The 23,571-nt window shown below is 36.6% G+C and overlaps 1 protein-coding gene across 1 annotated transcript in view; it reads left to right on the forward strand.

Moving 5' to 3' along the window:
- Window positions 1-23,571, forward strand: part of OTOG (otogelin) — a gene marked incomplete at its 5' end in the record, with an annotated part of 112,550 nt that overhangs the window by 30,607 nt on the left and 58,372 nt on the right. Inside the window, 7 exons of the mRNA XM_083349691.1 lie at window positions 1,956-2,080; window positions 3,466-3,678; window positions 4,590-4,755; window positions 5,576-5,650; window positions 15,296-15,336; window positions 15,668-15,818; window positions 22,021-22,128. Coding sequence (XP_083205817.1) covers window positions 1,956-2,080; window positions 3,466-3,678; window positions 4,590-4,755; window positions 5,576-5,650; window positions 15,296-15,336; window positions 15,668-15,818; window positions 22,021-22,128 — 879 coding nt within the window. The remainder of the gene's footprint in view (window positions 1-1,955; window positions 2,081-3,465; window positions 3,679-4,589; window positions 4,756-5,575; window positions 5,651-15,295; window positions 15,337-15,667; window positions 15,819-22,020; window positions 22,129-23,571) is intronic.

Raw genomic sequence — 23,571 nt, forward strand, 5'->3', positions numbered from 1 at the left:
GAAATGTTGGGCTCAATTGTGGTCATAAGCCGAGGACTGCCTGCAATGCACCCAAGACGCCTATTATTATCGATGCTATCTTCTTTTTCTTTTGCCAAGTCATTCTATTCCTGTTTGCAGGTCTTTGTAATTTTCTCCAGTTCTTTCTCTTCTCTTTTGCTGTCTCAAGGTTCTGCCACATCACTATCCAGACTTTTTTTTGTCTTATCCACAATTGATATTATGTGGCTGCTGCTGGTCTGTTTGAATTCTAAAGTCCCAGAGCATTTTAGCTTCTTCCTTTTTATTATGGTTCATTGAACATAACAAACATTGAACATTGGACTGGCTTTAACATTTTTATCCATCTATCATGTGCATTATTATTATTCATCTGGTGCCTCACAAAGCTCTGTTGCTTAGAAGAAGATGATTCCCTTACTTGTTTTCTCTAATACTCTAAATATTGTCCAGTTCTAGCGGTAATTCTTTTCAATCCCATTGTCATAATGCTATGGGCACTGACTAGGAGATATACTGCCAAAAGTATAGCAAAGTATAGAGCAGTGGTGGCGAACCTATGGCATGCGTGCCACAGGTGACACACAGAGCCCTCTCTGTGGGCACGCATGCCGTCGCCCCAGGCCTAGGCCTTCAGCTGTGCTTTATAAAACCTTTTCGCTTTAGGCCTCCGCCGCCATGTGCAAAAAAAAAAAAAGTTCAATCAATCAATCAATTTCAACTTCTCACAGGAAAAAAAAAAGATCTCGCAAAGTTGGAATTGATTGATTGAACTTTTTAGTCCCACCCACTCTGCTGTTACCACCGCAGTCACGCCCACCCAATTGCTCACACCCACACAATGGGCCATGCCCACCTGGCACCCAACGATTCATAAGCGGGTTTTTGGTTGCAGTTTGGGCCTTTGGTCTCTGAAAGGTTTGCCATCACTGGTATAGAGCATATTTTATATAAGCTTACTGTACCATAGTTAATAATTGTCTTGCAGGTAAAGCAAAACAGTTTCCCGGCCCACAGGTGGCAGGCATTATTTTGTCATTGTCAACAGTAGTTTGGCAAATCTGGGCTTTATCAGGCAGCCTGTTGTGATGAAGAAAGTCCTACATTTTTTTTCATAAACATTTGGGCCACTGTTCATACACAGAGTTCTGAACATTTCTAAATATTTGACTCACCTCTTCAAATACAGGGTTGCCTTTTTGTTTTGGTGACCTCCAGATCAAGAGTTTCAAATGTTCAAGTAACAAAACTTGTTAGTAAAAGCAAAAAAATAAAATAAAAAATCTCTCAACTCATGATCAAGAGACAAAATTCTGATGACAGCAAATTGGCTGTATTTTGAGTGAACCTCATCAAGTTTTCATAGTATACTAGAATGCTAGGATTGTTTGTGGAATATAGTTTGAAAAGCCTGTTATAAATAGTTTAAAGTGGTGTTTGTCAACCTTGTGAACTTTAAAATGCGTAGACTTCAACACCTAGTATTCCCTGTCTTGCACGGAGAAGTCCATGTATCTTAAAGTTGCCAAGGTTGAAAAACATTGCAGAGCAATGGCTACTTTAGAATTTTTCAATTCTTTCAAGTTAAATTTAGAAAGGTCATGTTTAGTTATATACTGTATAGAAATCAAATAATCGGATTGCCTAACATTTTATAAAATGAAATATTTCTGCACACAAACCCAGTGGAGAAGGATATATTGTTTAACTTGTCACACCGTCTTCTTTTTCTGCACAAAAGGTAATAAATTAAGTAGTGTTTTAGGGTAATACTTTTAAAATATAAACCAACTGAATAAGTTGATTTATAGAGTCCTGATATCAGGACCACATGACAACCAGTCAATTCTATTAATGTCACTGTATGCATCCAATAATTGAAGTATGTGTTTTTAATTGATGTTACTGCTTATTTTCAAAACCTCTTATTTGCTAAAATCAATCAATAAAAAAAGATCTCCAGTTGGAGTGCCAGAAACTACACCTCAGCTTTTTGGAAATTCCTGGAAAACATCATCATCCTGTAGTCCTGGGTATGACAGTTCCTCAATAGATCCATGTGATATTCATTTACAAGCAGGTGAGTATGACCATGGAGAGTAAGAGTGAGAAAATGTTTAAGGTTCATTTTGTGCTTCTGCAACTGTGATGTCTGTATTCATATATTTAAACCTCAAAATCAATTCCTTGCATTCCACAGATTAAGAAAATATCTAAGATGACCAGTCCCTATATATACAGGTAGCCCTCGACTTACAACAAGTTTCATTTAGTGACTGTTTGAAGTTGCAACAGCACTGAAAAAAGTGACTTATGACCAATGCAGTATCCCCATGGTCACATGATAAAAATTCAGCTGCTTGACAATTGGTATTTATGACATTTGCAGTGTTCATTTATGACATTTGCAGTGTGATCACCTTTTATGACCTTCTGACAAACAAAGTCAATGGGGAAACCATATTGACTTAACAAAGGTATTATTAATTTAACAACTGTAGTGTTTCACTCAACTGTGTCAAGAAAGGTCGTAAAATGGGTTAAAACTCACTCAACAAATGTTTCACTTAGCAACAGAAATTTTGGGCTCCATAGACACACACACACACACACACACACACACACACACACACATTCACACTATCCTTATACAAACAAGATAACTGTTTATAATGCCATCATCATGGCATTATGTAGCACTATGTAGCACTATGGATATTTCTTTAGAAGTTACAGCTACCATTTATCCTTATTTTTTTTCTTGCATTCAGTTTTGTTGTAATTCAGGCCTTGAATAGTTTACTCCCTTCTATGGCTAAGCTAAATAAATGCATTCTAAAATGCCTAAAATAATTAAAGTGTACAGCTCTTTAAAAATATAAATAATAATTGCAAAGCTCCTTGCACAGATTAGGTGCCTAAGTGAAATCTTTTCTTGTCGTAGCTTCCACAAAACAATAGATGTTTTAGAGGTTACATTTTTCTTTTGTCATATATAATTTGTAATTTGCATAGTGACGTTATTAGCATTTTTATGTGAAATGACAGAATTTAAGTTTAGCCAGGCAGTGATTAAATGTTCAAGCAGGTCATCCTAAGGAAGAGAAACTCAAGTAGGTGTTGCTTAAGTAGTAGTCTCAGCATTCCTCATAAATGATCATCTGGTGGAGCTACTGCAGCTTATGTCTACGCAATATGTCTATTGTTATATGATTCCGAAGCAGTCTAAATATGAATATAAGAATGAGTAGGAGGTGAAAATATTTATGGCGATTGCAATTCAAATTCTTGAAAAAATCCAACACAATTTACATCTACAGATACCATCAGGAACGGTGTTGTTTATCAGAGAAGCTGAAACAGACATTTTTGTTCCCCAGGATTAAAAAAAAAAGACTTTACAACGCTTTTAAATTAAAGGATCCCACACTAAAACTTGGTTATTTCTATTTATTACTTTGACAGCTGCTTATGCAACAGAAGCTTGCAGCATCATTACCAAAGAACTCTTTGCCCCATGCTATACCTATCTGAGTCCTCTTCCCTATTTTGAACAGTGTAGAAGAGACACCTGCAAATGTGGGCAGATCTGTATGTGTTCCGCTCTCTCCCATTATGCCCATCTGTGCCACAGATTTGGAGTGGAGATCAATTTCCGGAGTAGTGTCCCAGAATGTGGTAAGTTATTTTTCAACATCCAAATTTAACAACTGTCCTTGGCGCCGTGACTGAAGCTAAATCCTGTGAAGTGGTGAAATGTCTGAACTTAATTTCTTTGCTTGTTTCCATACAACTGTGGGCCTTAGTAGAAAATTATGCTAGAGCTCTTCCATGAATTCTTGCAGTTAAAGATTCATTTCCTCTGTCTTTCTTAAACTGGTTATATCACAGTACTGTAAGAGAAACATGGAGTGCAAGAAAGATGAAGGCTTCTTTCCTCTGTAAAGTAGTTGGAAGTCTTGTATAGGACTTGTATAAATGCAAGTTGTTTTATCATGTAGTGCTCCTCTCCTAAAATTGGAAAAATGCCTCTGTATTGGAGATGACTTTATATGATTTCCCAAGACTGGGAAAGCTTAATTCTCAAGGCCACAAGCTGCTATCAAACCCATTATTATATCTTCCGAATTAAGGTTAGGGCAAATGTTCCATCATGAAATATTCCTGAATCAGGCTGTTGTGAGATCTGAACCTGCCTTCTGTTGTCAAACAGCTATTGGAACATAATTGCTGAAAATGCATGATTTTGTGATATTTTGAGATGAGAGCTATGCAGAAATTACGTTGTAAATTCTAAACAAGTGTCAGTACTCATCCCCAAAACTAGAAGGCAAAAAAAATAAATAAGAAAAGGATTCAAATCTACACTGAATGTTGAATGTAATAAGCCATGAAGGTTTTAGTTCAGTAATATAATTTATTGTCAATGAAACAGTTTCTTATGGTAAAGTCCTGTGCTTTACCTAAATTTGCTGGATCTAACTTCTGAGTAAGCATACATAATGTTTGGTAACAGCATCTTATGTTCAGGTGAATGTGTGTGCATTTGGCCTGTAACATGAGAAGTTTTCTTCTTTTCATTTGAGCAGCTCTTTCATGTGAAGATACAAAGGAATACAGTACTTGTGTATCTACCTGTGGTAGGAGCTGCCGAGCATTCTCTGTGCCAGAGGCATGCGATGAAGATTGTGTTGAAGGCTGCACCTGCCCCTCTGGAATGTATCTGAACATCAAAACTGACAGATGTGTGCCACAGTATGTTTAATTATTATTTCTTTATAATTATATGTTTTCATATCTAAGTGATTAGTGGGGAAAAAAACTTCATGCTTTCACATAAACAGAGCTGAAAAACAAATTTCTAATGTATTGAGTAATTGAACAGAAAGCATTGGTGGGCACGAGAGACAGTAATGATTCCATACCCTGCACTGGGCCAAGTTGGAGATGTGGTCTCTCGCTCTTCTTGCTTTCCACTTCAAGCAGCATTCGTAGAGTTTGGCCATGAATGTTATAAATAGTTACATTTATCTCTTGAGTCAAATCTTTTCTAGTATTCTAATCAAATATTCCCCAAATATAATTTATTTTATGATGGCATAACATGGATTTTATTAGCTAGTAACTCTATTGCTTAAAAGTGAATACCAATTAAGTTATATCAAAAGATCGTTTCTGTAGATAGGAAAAATACCAAACACGTTTTACTGATTTTTTCCAAACAGGATGCCACAGTTAAGCTTTACTTGATTTGACTAAGTCTGTAGTCATTGTATCCTTTGTCTCTCAATTATGTGAAGACAAAAGCATATTTTATTATAATTTCTGATACGAAGAACAGTGTTAGCATTCTATCTTTTTTAAAAAAATAGCATTTTAAAAATAAAAATACATATGGTACCTATGTACTATTAATATATCTGTAACCCATCTTACTTGGCTGTATGCTGGATTTACTTGTTAGGAAAGCACATGATGCTTGATTGGAATGTTTTGTTTTCTTTACAACACTTAATATTTCCAGTCATATAAATTGTATACCAATACTCAGTACTTGTTTTCATTTTCACTATAGAAATGAATGCCCTTGCTATTTTCATGGTATTGACTATCCCCCTGGAGAAAATATAATCACATCTTTTGGAAAGTGGTAAGTTACTCTCATATTTCAGATAGTTTCCAATCAAAGTTTACAAATGTCTTAATTTTCCACTGAATAGAGTTTGTCTGTTTGTTTGTTTGTTTATTTATTTATATCTCATTTTTCTTAATTGCCATCTCCTTCCCTGAATTTTCTTCCAGAAATTTTTTGTTTTTGTTTTTCTTAAAGAAAGAAAGAAAGAAAGGCAGGATTTTCATGAGGCATCTTGTTGTCAAAGGCAAAGATTCTCTCCTCCATTTCTCCACATAAGGTGGATGGGATGACTGGTAGGAGGAGTCTGAGATAAGATGGTAGCTGGTTCAGTTATCTAATATCTTCCCAATCCAGCCACTTCATTTTTTTCCTCCTTAAATACTGTTTGTAACTTCCTTTTATTATTGACTGTGCTGTCATGATTCAAATATGCTAGATATTTTCAGAAATCTTTGTTATTAAGGATATCCACTTTCTATTTAAGGTATGGACCATATATTCTAACACATAACACTGGACAACAAATATTTTGTTTCCTGAACACTTTTGTATGTATCTTATAGATATTTGGCTGCTAATCCTGAAAATAACCAGTAATTTAACCTATTACATACGTTTATAGAAATCTGTTTTTACATGATGACACCAGGGCACCTTTCATTGGCTATGCTACACACATGAAAGAAACATACAATGTTGTTGAAGCACATTCAGTACACCAAGTACAACTGGGATATCTGTGGACCTCTAAAAGTAATGGCTTTGCAGGACTTCTGATTTGCCATTGCAATGTCTACAGATACATGGAGGCAAGCTCCGTCTTCATCGTCCGATTTCATCCCACTGGGGGACCCTGAAAAGGGTCGAAAGTCACCCTGTAGGGGTGACGAGCAAGGAGGGGACCTCCGCTTGATTGCGGGAGGGTGCAGCCCTTCCTCTTGATTTGGGGCAGCTCTCCAAACTGGCGAGGGAAAGACCGGCCATAGCAATATGGCTCGTCACTAAGCTACTAACAGCCAAAGTCAAAATTACTACCAAGCACCTTTAAAGCAATGCAGATGAAACTGGGTGAGATCTGACCTTCTCTTTAAGACTTTAAATATCTTTCCTGTAAAAGCTGCCCAAAGTGTTTTTCCCCCTGTGAGGAGAGAGGGAAAGAAATTCCTACCCCACCCTCTAAGAACAGCGGCAACTGACTAGCCAGGGGAAATAGAGCAATTATAAGAACAACTTTAGTCTAATTGCATGCATATACTATTGAAATTTGGGAAGTAAAAGTTTTCCTATTCTTATTGGAGACATTGGTTTTTATCTAAAAAGAAAAGAATTAAACCTTGCAAAACTATTATAAAAACTCAGGTCTTAAAAAGTTTTAAATGGCATCAGTGACATCTTGTGGTGAAGTATGATATTACAACTTGTTATTGACTAAAAGAGACTTGGCTTGAAGCCCAGAACCTAGAAAAAACTTTCCTGACCTTGACAGATACCAGCTGTGAAAAACTCAGCTGTAAAGAAGGAACTGCAGGGGGCATATCTGACCTGTTTGAACTATGAAGATAAACCTTTACTGACTTTCAGAGGTACATGTAGGAAATTGTTTTCCTATTTCTTTACATGAGAAGTATCTGTTATTACACGATGGAATATTTTGGGCTATAAATTCTTACTTGGCAAACAATTTCCACTATAAAGACTACAGCACATGAAATAGATGTCCCATACCTAGCGATAAAAAACAAAAAACTATTTTAAGGTTTGATTTTAAAATCTTCAACTTAATACATTATCAAGATAATATGGATGAAGATCAGGAAAAAATCCTTTTTATGTTGAAATCAATACACAAAACTATTCTTTCAGCGTGTAAGAGGCAACATAAAGGAAAAAGATGCCAACTTAGATATACAAACCCAGATCTTGACTACAACCATAGAACCAACAATGCAGAAAGTAACAGGAGAAGTGGAACAACTAAATGCTAAGATAGGACCCAACTGACCAACAGATCCATCCAATGGGAAAATTAGAAAAGAGGGTGACAACATTGAAAATGGAAAAGACTTTTTACATAAATCAGAAGAAATTTGAGGAAAAGGAAGAAGAACAGATTGAATGGAAGATAAACTTATCAGGACAATTATGGGAAATTGGAGTAATAGGGAGGTGATTAAATGAATACAATGGGGCTAGTTCTTCCAAAAAAACCCCTGTAATTAAATGGTCTTTCTTATTTCAAATAATACATATAACAATAGTATTATACTGTTTGAGGATTCAAACATACTGACATGGAAGGTTAGTTGGCAAAGGAAAAAAGCCAGAGTAAGGCTGAAAGAAACTAGGGTTTTGATTTATTAGAGGGGATTTTATATTACTGATTAGAGGGTTGAATATGGTGAAAAATAGATAATTTTTAGAAAATAAAGTAATATTATAATTGAATAGATAAGATGTGTAATAAGACTAATAGACTTTTGGTTTAATATGGTGAAAATAGATAACTTTTAGAAAATAGAATAAGATTATATGTAAATAGATAAGATATGTATTTATAATATTAGATTTTTTTATAAAAAGGGAAAAATGTAAAAGTTGAGATAGGGGAAACTGGTCACCTAAAGCTTGGAAATTATAACACCAAATGTTAAGTTGAATATTGAGGGAAAATTAAAGCCTGGGAAAAAAGCAATAACAGGACATTGATTGTTGATAAGGATTGAATGCAAACACAATTAAGATATGTATAAACTAAAAATTATTGAGAAATGTAACAAAGATGGTTTTACTTAGCTGATAACAATAAGAACTATATTAGCACAATTTGAGATAGTAGATATTAAGGGAAAAAGAGAGGAAATATCTGATGTTGTAACTTGAGATTTGTGCTAAAGATTTATGTATGTTATTGAATTATTGATTACCCAGTTACCATGTTGCTTTTGAAATGTTTAATTGTAAAATTAGAAAACTAATAAAATATTATTTTAAAAAAAGTAATGGCTGAAGACTTCCGGTGGCGGTGCGGCGCCGAAGACAGCCTTCCCGGGCTGCCCGCGGCTCAGCTGTTTGTTTTTTCGCCCGAAACAGCGCCGATCAGCTGTTCGGGCGAAATTGAAGCCCCCTCCTCGGGAGAAGAGGAGGGGGTGAGGCCCCAGGTAGGGGTAGAGTTCTCCGGGGCCGCCTGAGCTTGGTGCTTGGGCGGCTGAAGGATTGAACTCCCCCGAAGCCTGGGTTGCTCCCAGCTGGCCGGCGTCTCTGCTCAGAACTTCTTGGAACAGAGCCAGGCGTCTGCGAACCATCCCTGCCTGAAGAAAGGACAATGATTTAAAGGAGCAGGCAGAGCGGTACAAGAGGCAAAGGTGAAGAGGATTATTTTACTATACTCTCTAGCTTGTTGGACTTTTTAAACTTTAAGTGAAAGTGCGTCATAATTGAGGACTAAAAGATGGCGGCGAAACCTCCCCCTAAAACTCTTCGGAGCGGTGGATCCTCGCCGGTGCAACAATCATCACTACAGGCGTTGCACCCTCCTGAAGCGCTGACATCGAAGGACTTACGAGATGCTCTGGATAAACTTTTGGAATCAATCAATCAATCAATGGGTGATAAATTTGCACAGATGGAGGAGAAATTGGAGGAGAGAATGGAAGAGAGGATGGAACAGAAGTTCAGCGTGATGAAGGTAGACATTTTGTCTTCAGTGCATAAAGTGGCGGAATGTGTGGAAGAATTAGATGAAAAAATGGATGATCTGGCTCAAAGGAATGCTATATTAGAAGTAAAAGCACGGGAGAATGAAAATGCAAGAGACAAAGTGGAAAGGGAGTTAAGCCTAGCCCAATATTACCAGATGCAGTTTGCTGTCAGAATCAGAGGTTTAAAAGAGAATATTAAAGAAGATTTAAAGCAGCTGATCTCTGAGGCTCTCGAAGTGGTATTAAACCAGCCAGCATCTGAAATAAGAGCAGCTATGGATAAAGTGTTTCGGGTGAATTCATGGATTGCCAGACAGAGAAAGTTGCCTAGAGATGTGGTGGTTTATTTTGCAAAAAGAGAGATTAGAGATCAAGTTATACAAGCTGCCTATGATGCTAAAGTTGTGATTGCTGAACAAGAAGTCTTGGTTTTAAAAGAAATCCCTCCAAGGATTTTAAGGGGAAGGAAGGACTATACATTTCTCGTGCATGAGCTTAAGCAAAGAGATATAAGGTTCAGATGGGAGATTCCAGATGGGCTGATGGTGATGCATGAAGGTAAAAGGTATCGGCTGATTACTGTGAAGCAAGCGCGTGATTTCTACAATAATGTCTTAAAAGCAACCCCATTAACACTTCTGGAAGCTGGAAAGGGATCTGGAGAAGGAGAACATCAAGAGGATGAAACAGAGGAAAGTGGTGCTGGAGGAGATCAAGCTACAACTTCTTTGGATGATCCTAGAGAGCAAAGAGTAACGCGTGCTGCTTTAAAACGAGCAAAGAAAATAAAAGAACAAGATCAGCAAAAGTCTTCAGATTCTTCACAACGTACATATAGTCAAGCTGTGGGAGGAGCACGGCCTAAAGAAGTTAGTCCTATCAAAGCTGTGGTCCAAGAGCTTTTGGAGGATATGCATGGCAACTAAATTTCTAACCTGGAATGTTAATGGACTAAATTCACCGCAGAAGAGGAAGAAAGTTTTTCAATATTTAAAACAATTTAAGATAGATGTTATATGTTTGCAAGAAACGCATATTAGAGTTTTGGATCAAAAGCATTTATTGAACTCGAGACTGGGTACGCAATTTGTTGCCTCTGCAGAGAATAAGAAAAATGGAGTGGTTGTTTATGTTAAAAGTGCCTTAACAGCAGACTTAATTGAAGCAGATAAGCATGGAAGATATGTTATGATTGAGCTGTTGTTAGAAGGTAAAAAGACGCTTCTAGTTGGATTATATGCACCTAACCAACAACAAGCTGATTTTTTTAGCTTACTCCACACAAAGCTTACCCAGTTGGATTATAAATCTTTTATTTTTATGGGAGACTGGAATGGTGTTTTGGATGTACAGTTGGACAAGGCTGGAGCTTTTAAGCGCATTCCAAGTCATGCTAGATTGCCTAAATCTTTTTTTGAAATGAAGGATGACCTGGAATTGCGAGATATTTGGCGTGAGAGACACTTGCAGGAGAAGGATTATACTTTTTATTCTGACAGACACCAATCTTTTTCGAGGATTGATTTTATTTTGTTGACTAATGATTTTTTTTTTGAGAACTAAAAAGGTGAAGATTTGTGCAAGAACTATTTCTGACCACAGTCCAGTTTGGTTGGAGATTGATAAGGAGAAAAGAGACAGGCGCTCGTGGCGCGTAAATGAGAATTTGTTTAGAAATCAGAGAAATGTGGAAGAATGCAAACAGCGGATGAAGGATTTTTTTGAGATTAATATGAATAAGGGTACCTCTATGGACATGGTTTGGGATGCTAGCAAGGCCTATATGAGAGGGGTGTTGATATATATGAATAATAGACATAGACGTGCAGTGGAAACTAGAAGGAAAGAACTGGAGAATGAAATAAAGGAAAAAGAAAAGGCTTTGATTTTGAATCCAGAGGATGTGAAGATCAAGGAGGCTATTAGACTGCTAAGAGGACAATTTGATAAATTAATGGCAGATCAAGTGGCAACCAATCTGCGGTTTGCTAGGCACAATACTTTTTGCAACGCTAATAAACCAGGCAGATGGTTAGCTTATAGACTGAGGAAAAAACAAAGGGCCTCTAATATAGATAAGATTGAGTATAAAGGAAGGGTTGTGTTTCAACAGAATCTTATTAAGGATGCTTTTGTGGATTTTTATTTGAAATTATATACTAAAGAGGAAATTAATGTAAAAGATATTGATATATACTTGGAGAATGCTAGCATCCTGGTTCTTACGCAAGTACAAAAAGAGGGGATTAATCAACTGATTACAGAAGAAGAAATTCTTACAGCAATTAAGGAACTGAAGGTGGATAAAGCGCCAGGCACGGATGGCTTGACTGCGGCCTATTATAAAAATTTACAATTTGAGATGATAAAGCCGTTAAAGGAACTGTTTCAGACAATTCAGAGGGGGGGAAAGGTGCCACCGTCTTGGAGAACAGCTTTTATCTCTTTGATTCCGAAGGAAGACCAGGATGCTACTCAAGTTAAAAATTACAGACCGATATCGCTTTTAAATACAGATTATAAGATATTTGCTAAGGTTTTGGCTAATAGACTGATGAGGGTTCTGCAACAGGTGATTCATGGGGATCAAACGGGGTTTATTAGTGGTAGGCAAATGAAAAATAATGTGAGACATATAGTTGATGTGTTGGAGTTTTTGGAAAGGCACAACCAGATCTCTGCAGCGCTAATCTTTTTAGATGCTGAAAAGGCCTTTGATCAATTGAATTGGCAATTTTTGTTGAAAGTTTTAGATAAAATGGATTTTGGGGAAAAATTTTTACAGCCGATTAGGGCATTATATCAAAAACAAACTGCCCGAATCATAGTTAACAATAGCCTGACAGCAGCATGTAATATTGAGAAGGGCACAAGGCAAGGGTGTCCGTTATCGCCCTTGTTATTTGTGTTAACATTAGAGATACTATTGGTTAAGATTCGGAACTCGGAAAAAATTAAGGGGATACAAGTTGGAGATCAGGACTATAGATTGAGAGCATTTGCAGATGATCTGGTTGTTACAGTGACCCAGCCAGAGAACTCTGTTGTGGACCTGATGGAGATAATAACACAATATGGGAAGGTTTCTGGATTTAAAGTAAATACACAGAAAACTAAAATTTTGGCTAGAAATATGACAGTTTCACAGAAGGCTCTCTTAGAAGGATTAACTGGATTTGAGATTGTTAAAAGGGTTAAATATCTGGGGGTGATTTTGTCGCCCTCTAATACAAAGCTATATAAAAATAATTATGAAAAACTATGGGGGAAAATTCAAAAAGAATTGGAGAGTTGGCAAAAATTGCAATTGTCTTTGTTGGGACGGATTGCAGCAGTGAAAATGAATGTCCTGCCCAAATTTTTATTTTTGTTTCAAATGATACCGATTCTTAAGAAAGATTCTAACTTGGAGGAATGGCAGCGTGGTATCAATAAATTTGTGTGGGCAGGGAAAAAGCCACGAGTTAAACTTAAGATTATGCAGGATACTCGTGAGAGAGGTGGCCTTAAATTGCCTAATTTTAAATTATATTATGAAGCTGCTGCATTAGTAGGAATAAGCGATTGGATTAATTTGACGCAATTGAGGTTATTAAATCTTGAGGGCCATGATTTGTTGTTTGGCTGGCATGCATATTTGTTGTATGATAAGAAGGTAGATACTGTGTTTAGGATGCATATTTTAAGACAGGCATTGCTGAGAGTTTGGAAGAAGTATAGACATAAGCTAAGCAGCAAGATACCATTGTGGGCAATTCCAAAACACGCAATAGAAAATATACATGCTGGTTTCAAACATGATGTGACTACGTACAAGGAAATTTTAAGCCTGGAAAGGAATGTTTGGTGTTTGAAATCATATAGCCTCTTGCGAGAAGAGAAGGTTGTTCAAACTTGGTTTCAATATATTCAATTACAGGCCAGGTGGAAAGAAGACCAGAAAAATGGATTTACAATGACTGATGAAAATTTGATAAAGCAGATTAGAAATCAGGGACCAGCACATATTAAACGGATATATCTTGCATTGATAGAGATTGACTCGGAAACAGAGCTTGTTAAGGATTGTATGATAAAATGGGCCCAAAACATCCAGGAAGTTATTACAATGGACACGTGGGAAAAGATTTGGGTGAGGAACGTAAAATTTACTCAAGCTCAAAATCTAAGAGAGAACTTTTACAAAATGTTTTATAGATGGCATCTAGATCCTAAAAAGCTTGCAAGTATGTATCCGAATTATCAGCCTAAATGTTGGAGGTGTGGTGATGAAGATGCAACATATTTTCACATATGGTGGACATGTAAGAAGGTTAAGGCTTTTTGGATAAAAGTCTGGTGGAATATGCAGAAGATTTTTAAACAGAGGATAAAGTTTTGTCCGCAACTTTTTTTGTTGGGAATAATTGCAGACGCTACAGTTGTGGACACCAAGCTGATGTTGAACTTAATTACGGCGGCAAGACTTTTGATAGGCCAATATTGGAAGAAAGAGGAACTGCCGACCATAGAAGAGTGGACTTTAAAGGTTTCCGACCTGGCAGAGATGGCGAAGATTTCGGCCTATTTGAAAGATCATTCGCAAGAACGTTATATTATGGAATGGAGAAAATGGATTGAGTTTATCCAGAACAAGTATAGGGTTAAGAAGTTTTATGTAGCATTCGAATAAGTCTTCTTTCGTTTTTTTTTCCTTTTTTTATTCTAGTTTTTTATATATATTTAATATTGTTAAGGTGTGTCTTATCCTATATAAGCTAGAGAGTGATGGATTTTAGAATTTATAGTTGTTAGTATATGGTTGTTTATGATTGCCTTTTTATATATATATACCTTGTATTTAGCTCTGGGAAGTCGGGGGGGAGGGGGGGTGGAGGGAGGGGGGAGGGAGGTTGGGGGGAGGTAGGGGGGGAGCAGGGAGGGGGAAGGGGGGTTTTTTAAAGGAAAACTGTATTTTAAAACTTTTCAATAAAAAAAAGTAATGGCTCTGCTGCTTGGAATGCAGCTTGGATATACCAAGTACTCTTTGTTACATATGTGAATGGGACAATCATGCAAGAGGGTCACATTACATTAAAAAGAAGTGGCCAATCTAAAAGAATTTGGTTCCATGACAGCAAAACGTGGCACATGAACCACTTGTTGACTTGGCAAAACTATCTTTGCCTCAGCTTCACATAAAATTTGGACTGTTGACTTGGCAAAACTATCTTTGCCTCAGCTTCACATAAAATTTGGACTGTTGAAAAAAATTGTGAAAGTTAAGGAAAATGAAGATCTTTATTATTTTAGACAGAGGTTTCCAAAATAATTGATGCCGAGATTATGGAAGGGATTTTTGTTGGTCCCTGGATTGATATATCATCAATAACAAGCGATTCAAAGATTTGTTAGTGAGGCCAGACAAGTCACCTGGAAAGCATTCAAGGGTTTCATTGAGAATTGGTTTGGCAGTTGCTGAGTACCAAACTACATTTAGCTGATTGACAAGCTACTTACAGCATACAAGACTATAAAGTGCAACATGTCACTGAAGATTCATTATCTGCATTCACACTTGGACTTCTTCACCAAAAATCTAGATGCAGTCAGTGATGAATATGGTGAAAGTTGCTACTTTTGGTCCTGTTGAACTCAGTGTTTTGGAAACATTATGTGATTATAAGTACACCTCAGTCATTAAAAGTTAATTTCATATTTCTCAAGATTCCTACATGATACAGTCATCGTACAAATTATATTTGTCTTCAGTTTGAAGGGGTCTATCATAATCACCAACATTTTTTTTAAAAAAAGATTGTGGCCCAGTGTAATCTATAGTCTAGCACAGGAATTGTTTTAAAAATTATTTGTGAAAACAACTGATGATTTTTTGTTTGTTCCAAGAGATATAAGGTTATATTTCCAACTTTTTTTAAAAAAATGTTTTAATCTTTATTTATTTATTGCAATTTTTCAACAGCCACTGCAGAAATGGGATGATGAACTGTGAAGACAACACTGGTATGTAAAGTAAAACAAAAACAAATTTAACCCAGATCACTTTTCTCCAAACCCTAGTCTGTTGCATACTTGTGGGTTGTCTATATGGAAGAAGACTGGAACAGGAATCATTTAAGAAAGTACTATTGTGACTAAACAAATTTATGATTTTGATGAGAAATATTTAGTGATACAGGTAATAGCCATATACCCCATAGCCACGAAGTTGTGTGATGCTCTTAAAAATATATGACTGCTAGGCTAATGATAACAATAACAGTAACAGTTACTAACAATAACAATTAGAATATAGAAAATTGACTATGATGTTATCTATGTTCTATTTTTCTAGATCATGATTGCCCAGAAGACCAAATCTATGTTAACTGTAGCCATCCACCAACTATGGAACTTGGCAGGGAGAGAACATGTGAAAATCAACTGCTAAATATTTCTATGTCTACACAGCTTTCATGCTTTTCAGGATGCATGTGTCCCACTGGGTAGGTAAAAAAAACATGCTGATAATATTTAGTCTATTTTTATCATGCAATATAGCTTCTACTTTCATCAGCACTGAGTGCCTACAAATCCATGTATGATTTCTCATTCCCTTTTAAATAATTGAAAACCTTTAATGAGCATGTCTAGCTCCAGAACTAAGGGACAGTTTTGCTCTCTTGCTCACCTTTTTTACGTTGAGACAACACAGCACGCAGAATGGCACAACTCACTGCAGTCAGCTCGCCACGGCCAAGGAAGTCCTTGGTGGAGCAGTGAGCTAATGCCTCCTTAAGTAACACCAGCTGCCTGCAATTAGTACAGGTTCGCATCCCACCAGGCTCAAGGTTGACTCAGCCTTCCATCCTTCCGAGGTAGGTAAAATGAGGACCCAGATTGTTGGGGGCAATTAAGCTGACTTTGTAATAATGCCGCTTGGGGTGTGTGAAAGCCCTAATAAGCAGGCATATACCTAGAATGAAGGCTATTGCTAAGCACATTGATTTGTGCTTTAAATTGTAAGCCGCCCTGAGTCTTCGGAGAAGAGCGGGATATAAATGGGATTAAAATAAAAAAAATAAAAATAAACTCACTGCAGGACAACTCGCTATGCACAACTCGCTGCAAAGCAACTAGCAGCAGGACAATTTAACAATTCAATTTAATTATTTAAAATAATTTTTTTTTTAAATTTTTGTCATTCATATTTTGTCCTGTCCCTTCTTTTGCATCCTTTCTTTAATGTTTCTATTGCGCCATTTCTTTGATATTAGTGTAACTCTTGTCCTGCAGCAAATTTTCCCTCAATGAGTGACCGTGGCGAGTTGTCCCACAGTGAATTGGCCACGGCAAGTTGGCTGTGGCAAGTTGGCCATGGCAAATTGTCATAGACCCCACAGCACGAGGCAATACAAAGAAATCAATAGTTTAAGCAGCACAAATATCTATCTGCAATACTTATATTTATTCACATCTTTTGAGTTTCAATGTCTATCTCTTTAAAGCAGGATATTTCCTTCTCATTAATGTTAGGAGATGATTAAGTTGGTGAAGCTTTATGTTTTTGTACTTCATGCCCAGAGTACTATTTTCTTAAAAATTGTTAGCTGGAAAACTTTGATTTTAAGTCCTGAAATTTCAACCTTTATAGTAGTTTTAAGGAAGGGAAAAGAGAATATGTGTTTGTATCTACCAGCCCTGCACAGGCAGATTGGTTTTCACTCATTCACCAATTCAGTAAATATTCTTGATCTGGTGCTGCATCCTGTAAGGCTTCATAATTGTGAACTACTCCTTCAGTGGATTATACTTGTAGGCCTATCTCTCAGAAGGAAGTATATTCTTTGTATTTTGTATGACGCTTCCCATTAATCAGGGTTCTCCATGGATGTCAGTATCTACATTTAATGTTCAGTCTATGTGTAAAAAATAAAAACTCATTAAAATCATAGATAGCAAGATGCCAAACATGTTTCTCTCATTCTCTTGAGCTGCTATTTCTGACAATAATTAGCACTGAATTTTATGACAACATTAATGTTTGTTCATCGTTCATTTTTTTGATCTGTGGTAGCTTCCCAATGAAACCTGCTTCTTAGAAATCTATACTAGGCATATCTATATCATGGCTGGATAAAACAGAAAGATATCTGTTAATCTATGTTTTCAGGATTCCTGGTTCTTTAACTCCTGGGAGTTAAAGTCCACAAGTTTTAAGGTTGCCAAGTTTGGAGACCCCTTGCCTTAAAGGCCACAAGGGGTGGATAGGACAGCAGTCTCATCTGCTACGTAGTATTGTAATAAAGCATTGTGGTACATTTCAGCACAATCAAAGTTTAAAATAACTCTGAGAACAGAGGATATCTCAAGTTCCTCTCTCCACTCTAAATTCAGAATATTGCAATCATCACTAGTACTCATTTGAAAATGAAATATTGAAACCTCTGTGGCAGTCTGTATGTATGCCTGTTTTGCTCTAAATGTTTTTCTTGCCCTCAGTTTAAAATATCTTCCCGAACAGATGGCATAGCAGATCAAATAACTTGTAAGAAGCTTAAATAAATTCCTGGAACATTTGCTAAAAAAAGAAAAGACAAAAAATCATCACTCTCTAATTTACCCACAAACACACATACAAAAATAATTTTAATGGAATCCAAGAATGTCTCTTATCAATGGCCAGAGAGAATTAGGGGACTAATTGCATAGAAGGAATTTAATTTTGAAGCCATGTTTTTTGAGAGTCCCCTTAGGTTATTGTTGGAGTGAAATATTGAATAATTTTTGGTGTATTTTTATTTAAAAAGTAGCAGTTCCAAAATGATATAATTCAAAATCATGCTCATATATTAGAAATATAACATTAAAATAGCCTGGAGTATGTATCATAAAATGAAATGTCTTTTTAAAAAAATCCATATAGTATTTCAAGTAGAAAGCCTTAAACTTATAGATTGCATTCAATGTAATATTAGCAGAAAACGTACAAGAGACAACACTCCATGTTACATTTAGTGGTTGTGTCTTCGTATACAGAACTCAACAAATGTGAGATTTTTCTAAATAATTTGTAATGAAATCTTTACTCTTCATCTTAGAGACTGTACTTCTGAAACTCAAGAACCAAACGCATGAAGTAGTAATTCTGCTCGGTAAAAGCTTCTTTAGAACAGTGAAAATAGCCCTTAGTAAAAAATATAAGTGTGGGTTCTTAATTTTTTCCCCCTCTAGGATTTCATAACTCTTTAAAGTGAACAACAATTAAGTGCATTTATCATTGGGTGGAGGAATGGTGCCAGGCTATAACTATTGTTTAAATCTCCTGCAAAAGGCACCTGACTAAGGTGCCTATAAAATTAAATGGTTGTTGTTGTTGTTGTTGTTGTTAGCTGCGAAGTCGTGTCCGACCCATCGCGACCCTATGGACAATGTTCCTCCAGGCCTTCCTGTCCTCTACCATCTTCTGGAGTCCATTTAAGCTCACGCCTACTGCTTCAGTGACTCCATCCAGCCACCTCATTCTCTGTCGTCCCCTTCTTCTATTGCCCTCAATCTTTCCCAGCATTAGGCTCTTCTCCAGTGAGTCCTTCCGCCTCATTAGGTGGCCAAAGTATTTGAGTTTTAGCTTCAGGATCTGGCCTTCTAAAGAGCAGTCAGGGTTGATCTCCTCTAGGACTGACCGGTTTGATCGCCTTGCAGTCCAAGGGATGCAGTCCAATTAAATGGTATGTCAGTCAAATTATAGTATTTATAAGTGGGTGCCTTCATTTAATTTTATCTGTAAGTTGTACATCAAACCTTGACATTTGTGAATAATGGCCATTCATAGTAAAAAGAACTCATTTGTCATCTGAATGGCATCTTCTCTTTTTTTATGAATTCTTAGATCCTTGCAACCAATCTGTCTGCCTGGCTTTTCAAGAGAGAAAGCTGTTAGCACTTGTTTTATGTAGGATTATATTTCAGAGATAAAACTTGCACTTTTGTCTTGCCAGGCTAAAGTGATGCTTTTTGTTTCTGAATGCAACCTCTTTTGTTGGTAGTATAAATTAGTGGGAATTTTGTAATTCAGAAAAGGTGGGAGGGCTGTCTTAGCAAGTTTTAAATAAGACCCTAATGTTAAAAGGCAAGAGAAGCTATGATGTTGTTACTGATTTTCTTTTCTTTCAGAAAAATTGGAGAAACTAGAAAATTATTTTAATAAAATATGTTAAAGGCTTTGTTTTCTCATGCTAAGTTTATAAAAGGTAACTCCTATAAATAAAGCCAAAGAAATTCTATGTATTTATCTGAAAAGATTGATTGAAAAGAATAGTCATGCCAAAATATTGCATCCTTTCCCCCTTCCTCTTGGATTTGATATACTGAATTAAAATATATACTTATATCAATATATGCATATATATAAGTTTTTCTTCAGTTTTTTTTGTGGAGGAGGAATATAAATTAAAATTAAGAGAAAGACTCACTATGTCTTATTTTTTTCTTGAAAATGTTTTATTAAATACAAAGCAGTGCAAGATGTATTTACTGCTGGTCAAGTACCAGCTTCAAAAATACTCACTGAATATATTTTTGGGTTTCTTCCTCCAGAATTAAGAGGATATTTAAAAATTGCTCTCTAAGAAATATTAGAAGACAAAAAATCTTGTATCTGAAAACTTATTTTTTATTACTGAAAATCCTAGGTGACAGCTATTTTTCTGCTTTGTTGAAAACATTTTCTTCTTAATTGTTTTTGTTTAGTGATAGAACTGTTACATTAAGCCAGTGTTTCTCAACCTTGGCAGCTTTAAGATCTGTGGACTTCAGCTCCCAAAATTCCTCAACCAGCAATTGCTAAGGCTGAGGAAATACGGCATTAAGCACATTTGGAATCCAGGAACATTATAATTGGGAACATACCAATAGACAGCCCAGGACAACCCATTGCCAACAAACTGGAGATATAACGAGTGTTCATTTCTCCTACAGGGCCTAGTACTATGCTGCTTTTAAACACTAATAAGATCAGATCCTATTCCAAAATGACACAGCAAAATCCAATTGAATCTAATTCTTTTTGCTTTCACCTAATACAGGGATAGGCAACCTTGGCTCTTTTATGATTCGTGGACTTCAACTCCCAGAATTCCTGAGGCAGCCATGCTGAGGGGAAAGGGAGAGGTTTCCAAGCTGAGCCATGCTGGCTCAGGAATTCTGGGAGTTGAAGTCCACGAGTCATAAAAGAGCCAAGGTTGCCTACCCCTGACCTAATAGAATCTTGCCAAACTAAAACTACAATCTTCTAAACTATTAGATATGTCCTAAGAGATTCTAGGGTGTGGCTACCCTGAACCTCTTTCCCACACCTCCAGCTCAAGATTGTGCAGTGTCTTAATCTGGACCAGTCTATGGGAACCCTCTTTGTTGCCAAAACTCTAGCTTCCACTCCTCCAGGTGCCCCTTTCATCATAAATATACATAAGTTTGAAGTGGTAGGCACCAAATGAAGGTCCTCCTGACAAGTTCAATTTCTTTGTTGCTTTTGCTTTTGTGTGGGAGATTGGCACAAGCTATCTAAAGGTGAGGCCTTTAGCTGAGAGAGGGGCCCAGTCTTATATTAGCCAATCCTCTGAAGTCCTGAGAGTCCCATATACCTCCCTATTTACATAACTGCAGCTGCAAAAGAGATCGGGAACATGTCAGAAGAAGCCATTCTGAAGGGGGGAGAAAAACGTCTAGGGCGAAATTAGATAATGTAGATAGTGATTTTCATTATACTTGCAACAGAGTAATGTTTAGTCTACTCTTTACAGTGTGCATTTTTGATAATTGGTATAATACATTGGTATAATGGTGTAATACTTTTCATAATCCTCATTTGATTCAAATGTTTGATAGATCTCTTATGATAGTAATTTTGTAATTGGGTTACTTGATGCTGCCTGAGAAAGACAAAATTGTGCCTGGGCTTGAAAGCTAAGCAGCGTGTGGCTTAATATTCATTACTGGGATGGGAGATCACTATGGAAAATCAGTGATTTAGGTTAATTTGAAAGAGATAGAGGCAAATCCTTTCTGGATTGTTGCCAAGGGAAGTACATGGTTTTTCCATGAAGTCATAAGAAGTCAAGCTTAACTCAAAGGAAACTGTCCTAATGCTAGGAATATCAGCTGCCCTATTTTAGTTATAGTTCCTATTCCTGTAGAACATATTGGATTTTGTTCAGGATATTATATATCAGTAAAACAAAACATATTTCCTGGCAATTAATACTCGTATTTTGTTGTGTGGTTATCCAGATCTCCTTAGGAACCTTTGCCTAAAGTGCACAGAGATTTCTCTAGAGAAAAAAGTGGGGGAAATACATACTTTACCTGCAACTTTCTGATAATGCTATTAAATGTCACAGTTCACAATTCTTAGTTTGATGAAAGGTTCTTTAGCTGAAACTGACAGACATGATTTTGCTGCATTTGAGCACACATACTTTCATAAAAAAAGAAAAAGAATACTACAAGCCAAGTCTTATTATTTTTCTGCAGTAAGGTTTTTTCTTTCACTGAAGCTCTTTCTCTTCAGTGATATCGGGTGGAAGATCAGCAATGTATCCCAGTAGGATCTGTCTGTCTGTCTGTCTGCCTGTCTAGCTATCTATCTATCTATATCCAATAGTATTAAAAATATAACTGACAATGAATGCCTATCTGCTGTTTCAACAGCCTTTTTAAATACGGCGATATGTGCTTCAAGCCAAATGAATGCCCATGTACTTGGAAAGGCAAAGAATATTTTCCTGGGGACAAAGTAATTTCTTCTTGCCATACCTGGTCAGTAGAAATCATTTCCTTTATTCATTAATGTTCATTTTATGCATGCCTCACAGTATGATATTTTTGAATGTTGTTTTTTCTTCTTAATGGACTCGAATTCCATTTTGTACTAATAGTTAGTTAAACAAACTTTCAGTGGCTCCAAGATGGATTAGGAAAGAATGAACACAAAGGGGCTAGTATTAAATATTTTATTTGGGTTATGATTCAGAAGCAGACTCTTTCTCCTTTTTACAAATTTAACTTCAACTTTAAATCCTGTGTGTGTGTGTGGGGGGGGGAAAGCCATTAAAATTAATGGAAAAAAGAAAAGGTCAGAGACATGTTTCCTCACTAAGGCCTTCTTAAAGTCCTACCTGCCAAGGCTATTTTTTTAAATTTTTTCAATTGTACAATATTTTTTCATATCTTAATATGTAAACTATAGTTTATCTCCAAATCTCCACAAAATGTGAGGCTAATATTTTTTTTCCAGTTTAGTCCTCATTACCTTTTCATACTTGAATTCAAAAGAGGTGGGGGGTTTTTTGACTCAAGAGTGTAAGAACTTTCTGATTATTATAATTTCGCCCTTAATTTCATTGGCACTTTCACAGAGCTCTCGGGGGTTTTTAAAAGAACCTAGCTCTTTCACCATTTCCTTTCATAAACAGTTTCATCCAGGTTCATCAGCCAAGAGTTGAAAACTGCTTTTCCTATGAACCATGTGAACAAATTTATTAAAATATAAAGTAGCATCTCATCACCAGGACTGGCAGGAATGTATTATATAAGAAAGACAGACATGGCATTACTGAAACCCACAGTATGCATTAAGCGGAAACGTATTTCAATCCTTTGCTCCTTACTTTCCTATCAAACTTCTATTAATTGGACCTTTTGATTCTGCTGGGTAACCAGGTCCTGTTACAGCAGGACCAAAGGAAAAATAATCCAGGCTGTTCCAGTCAGCACTTGTCCAGGCCTTGTCTGGCTGTCTTTGCCCACTCCAGCCTTGTGCTGACTGACTGCATCTGCCTTTTGTCAGGTCCTCAATATCTGCTTAGAAGACATTTATAGCCTTTTGGCTGACTGGTGAAGCGACTTACAAGCCATCTCCACTTGGCAGGAAGGTAAATGATCCCCCAGATACCTCCCTTGTTCCCAAACCTCTGTATAGATATAGCTGTCATTGATGCTTGGCATACAAACACAAAGAAAAGCCTTTAAGAACCTTACTTCAGGGGGCTGGGGGCAGTTCTGAAAATACAGTAGTAGGCCACAGCCTCCAGCTTAAAGAATAAAATGTATTTGCTGAGAAACCTAAACATAATTCTTAACATGTAGTGCAAAAGAAAGAGTAAATTGTTAGTGTATCCTCTTATGTTCTTGTTAAGAAATGGATTCTTATCACAATATAAACTCCCTCCACGAATTTGTAGGAAATTAACTTCAGGTCTT

This window comes from Vipera ursinii (assembly GCF_947247035.1).
Source record: "Vipera ursinii genome assembly, chromosome: 1".
In the NCBI taxonomy this organism is placed as follows: domain Eukaryota; kingdom Metazoa; phylum Chordata; class Lepidosauria; order Squamata; family Viperidae; genus Vipera; species Vipera ursinii.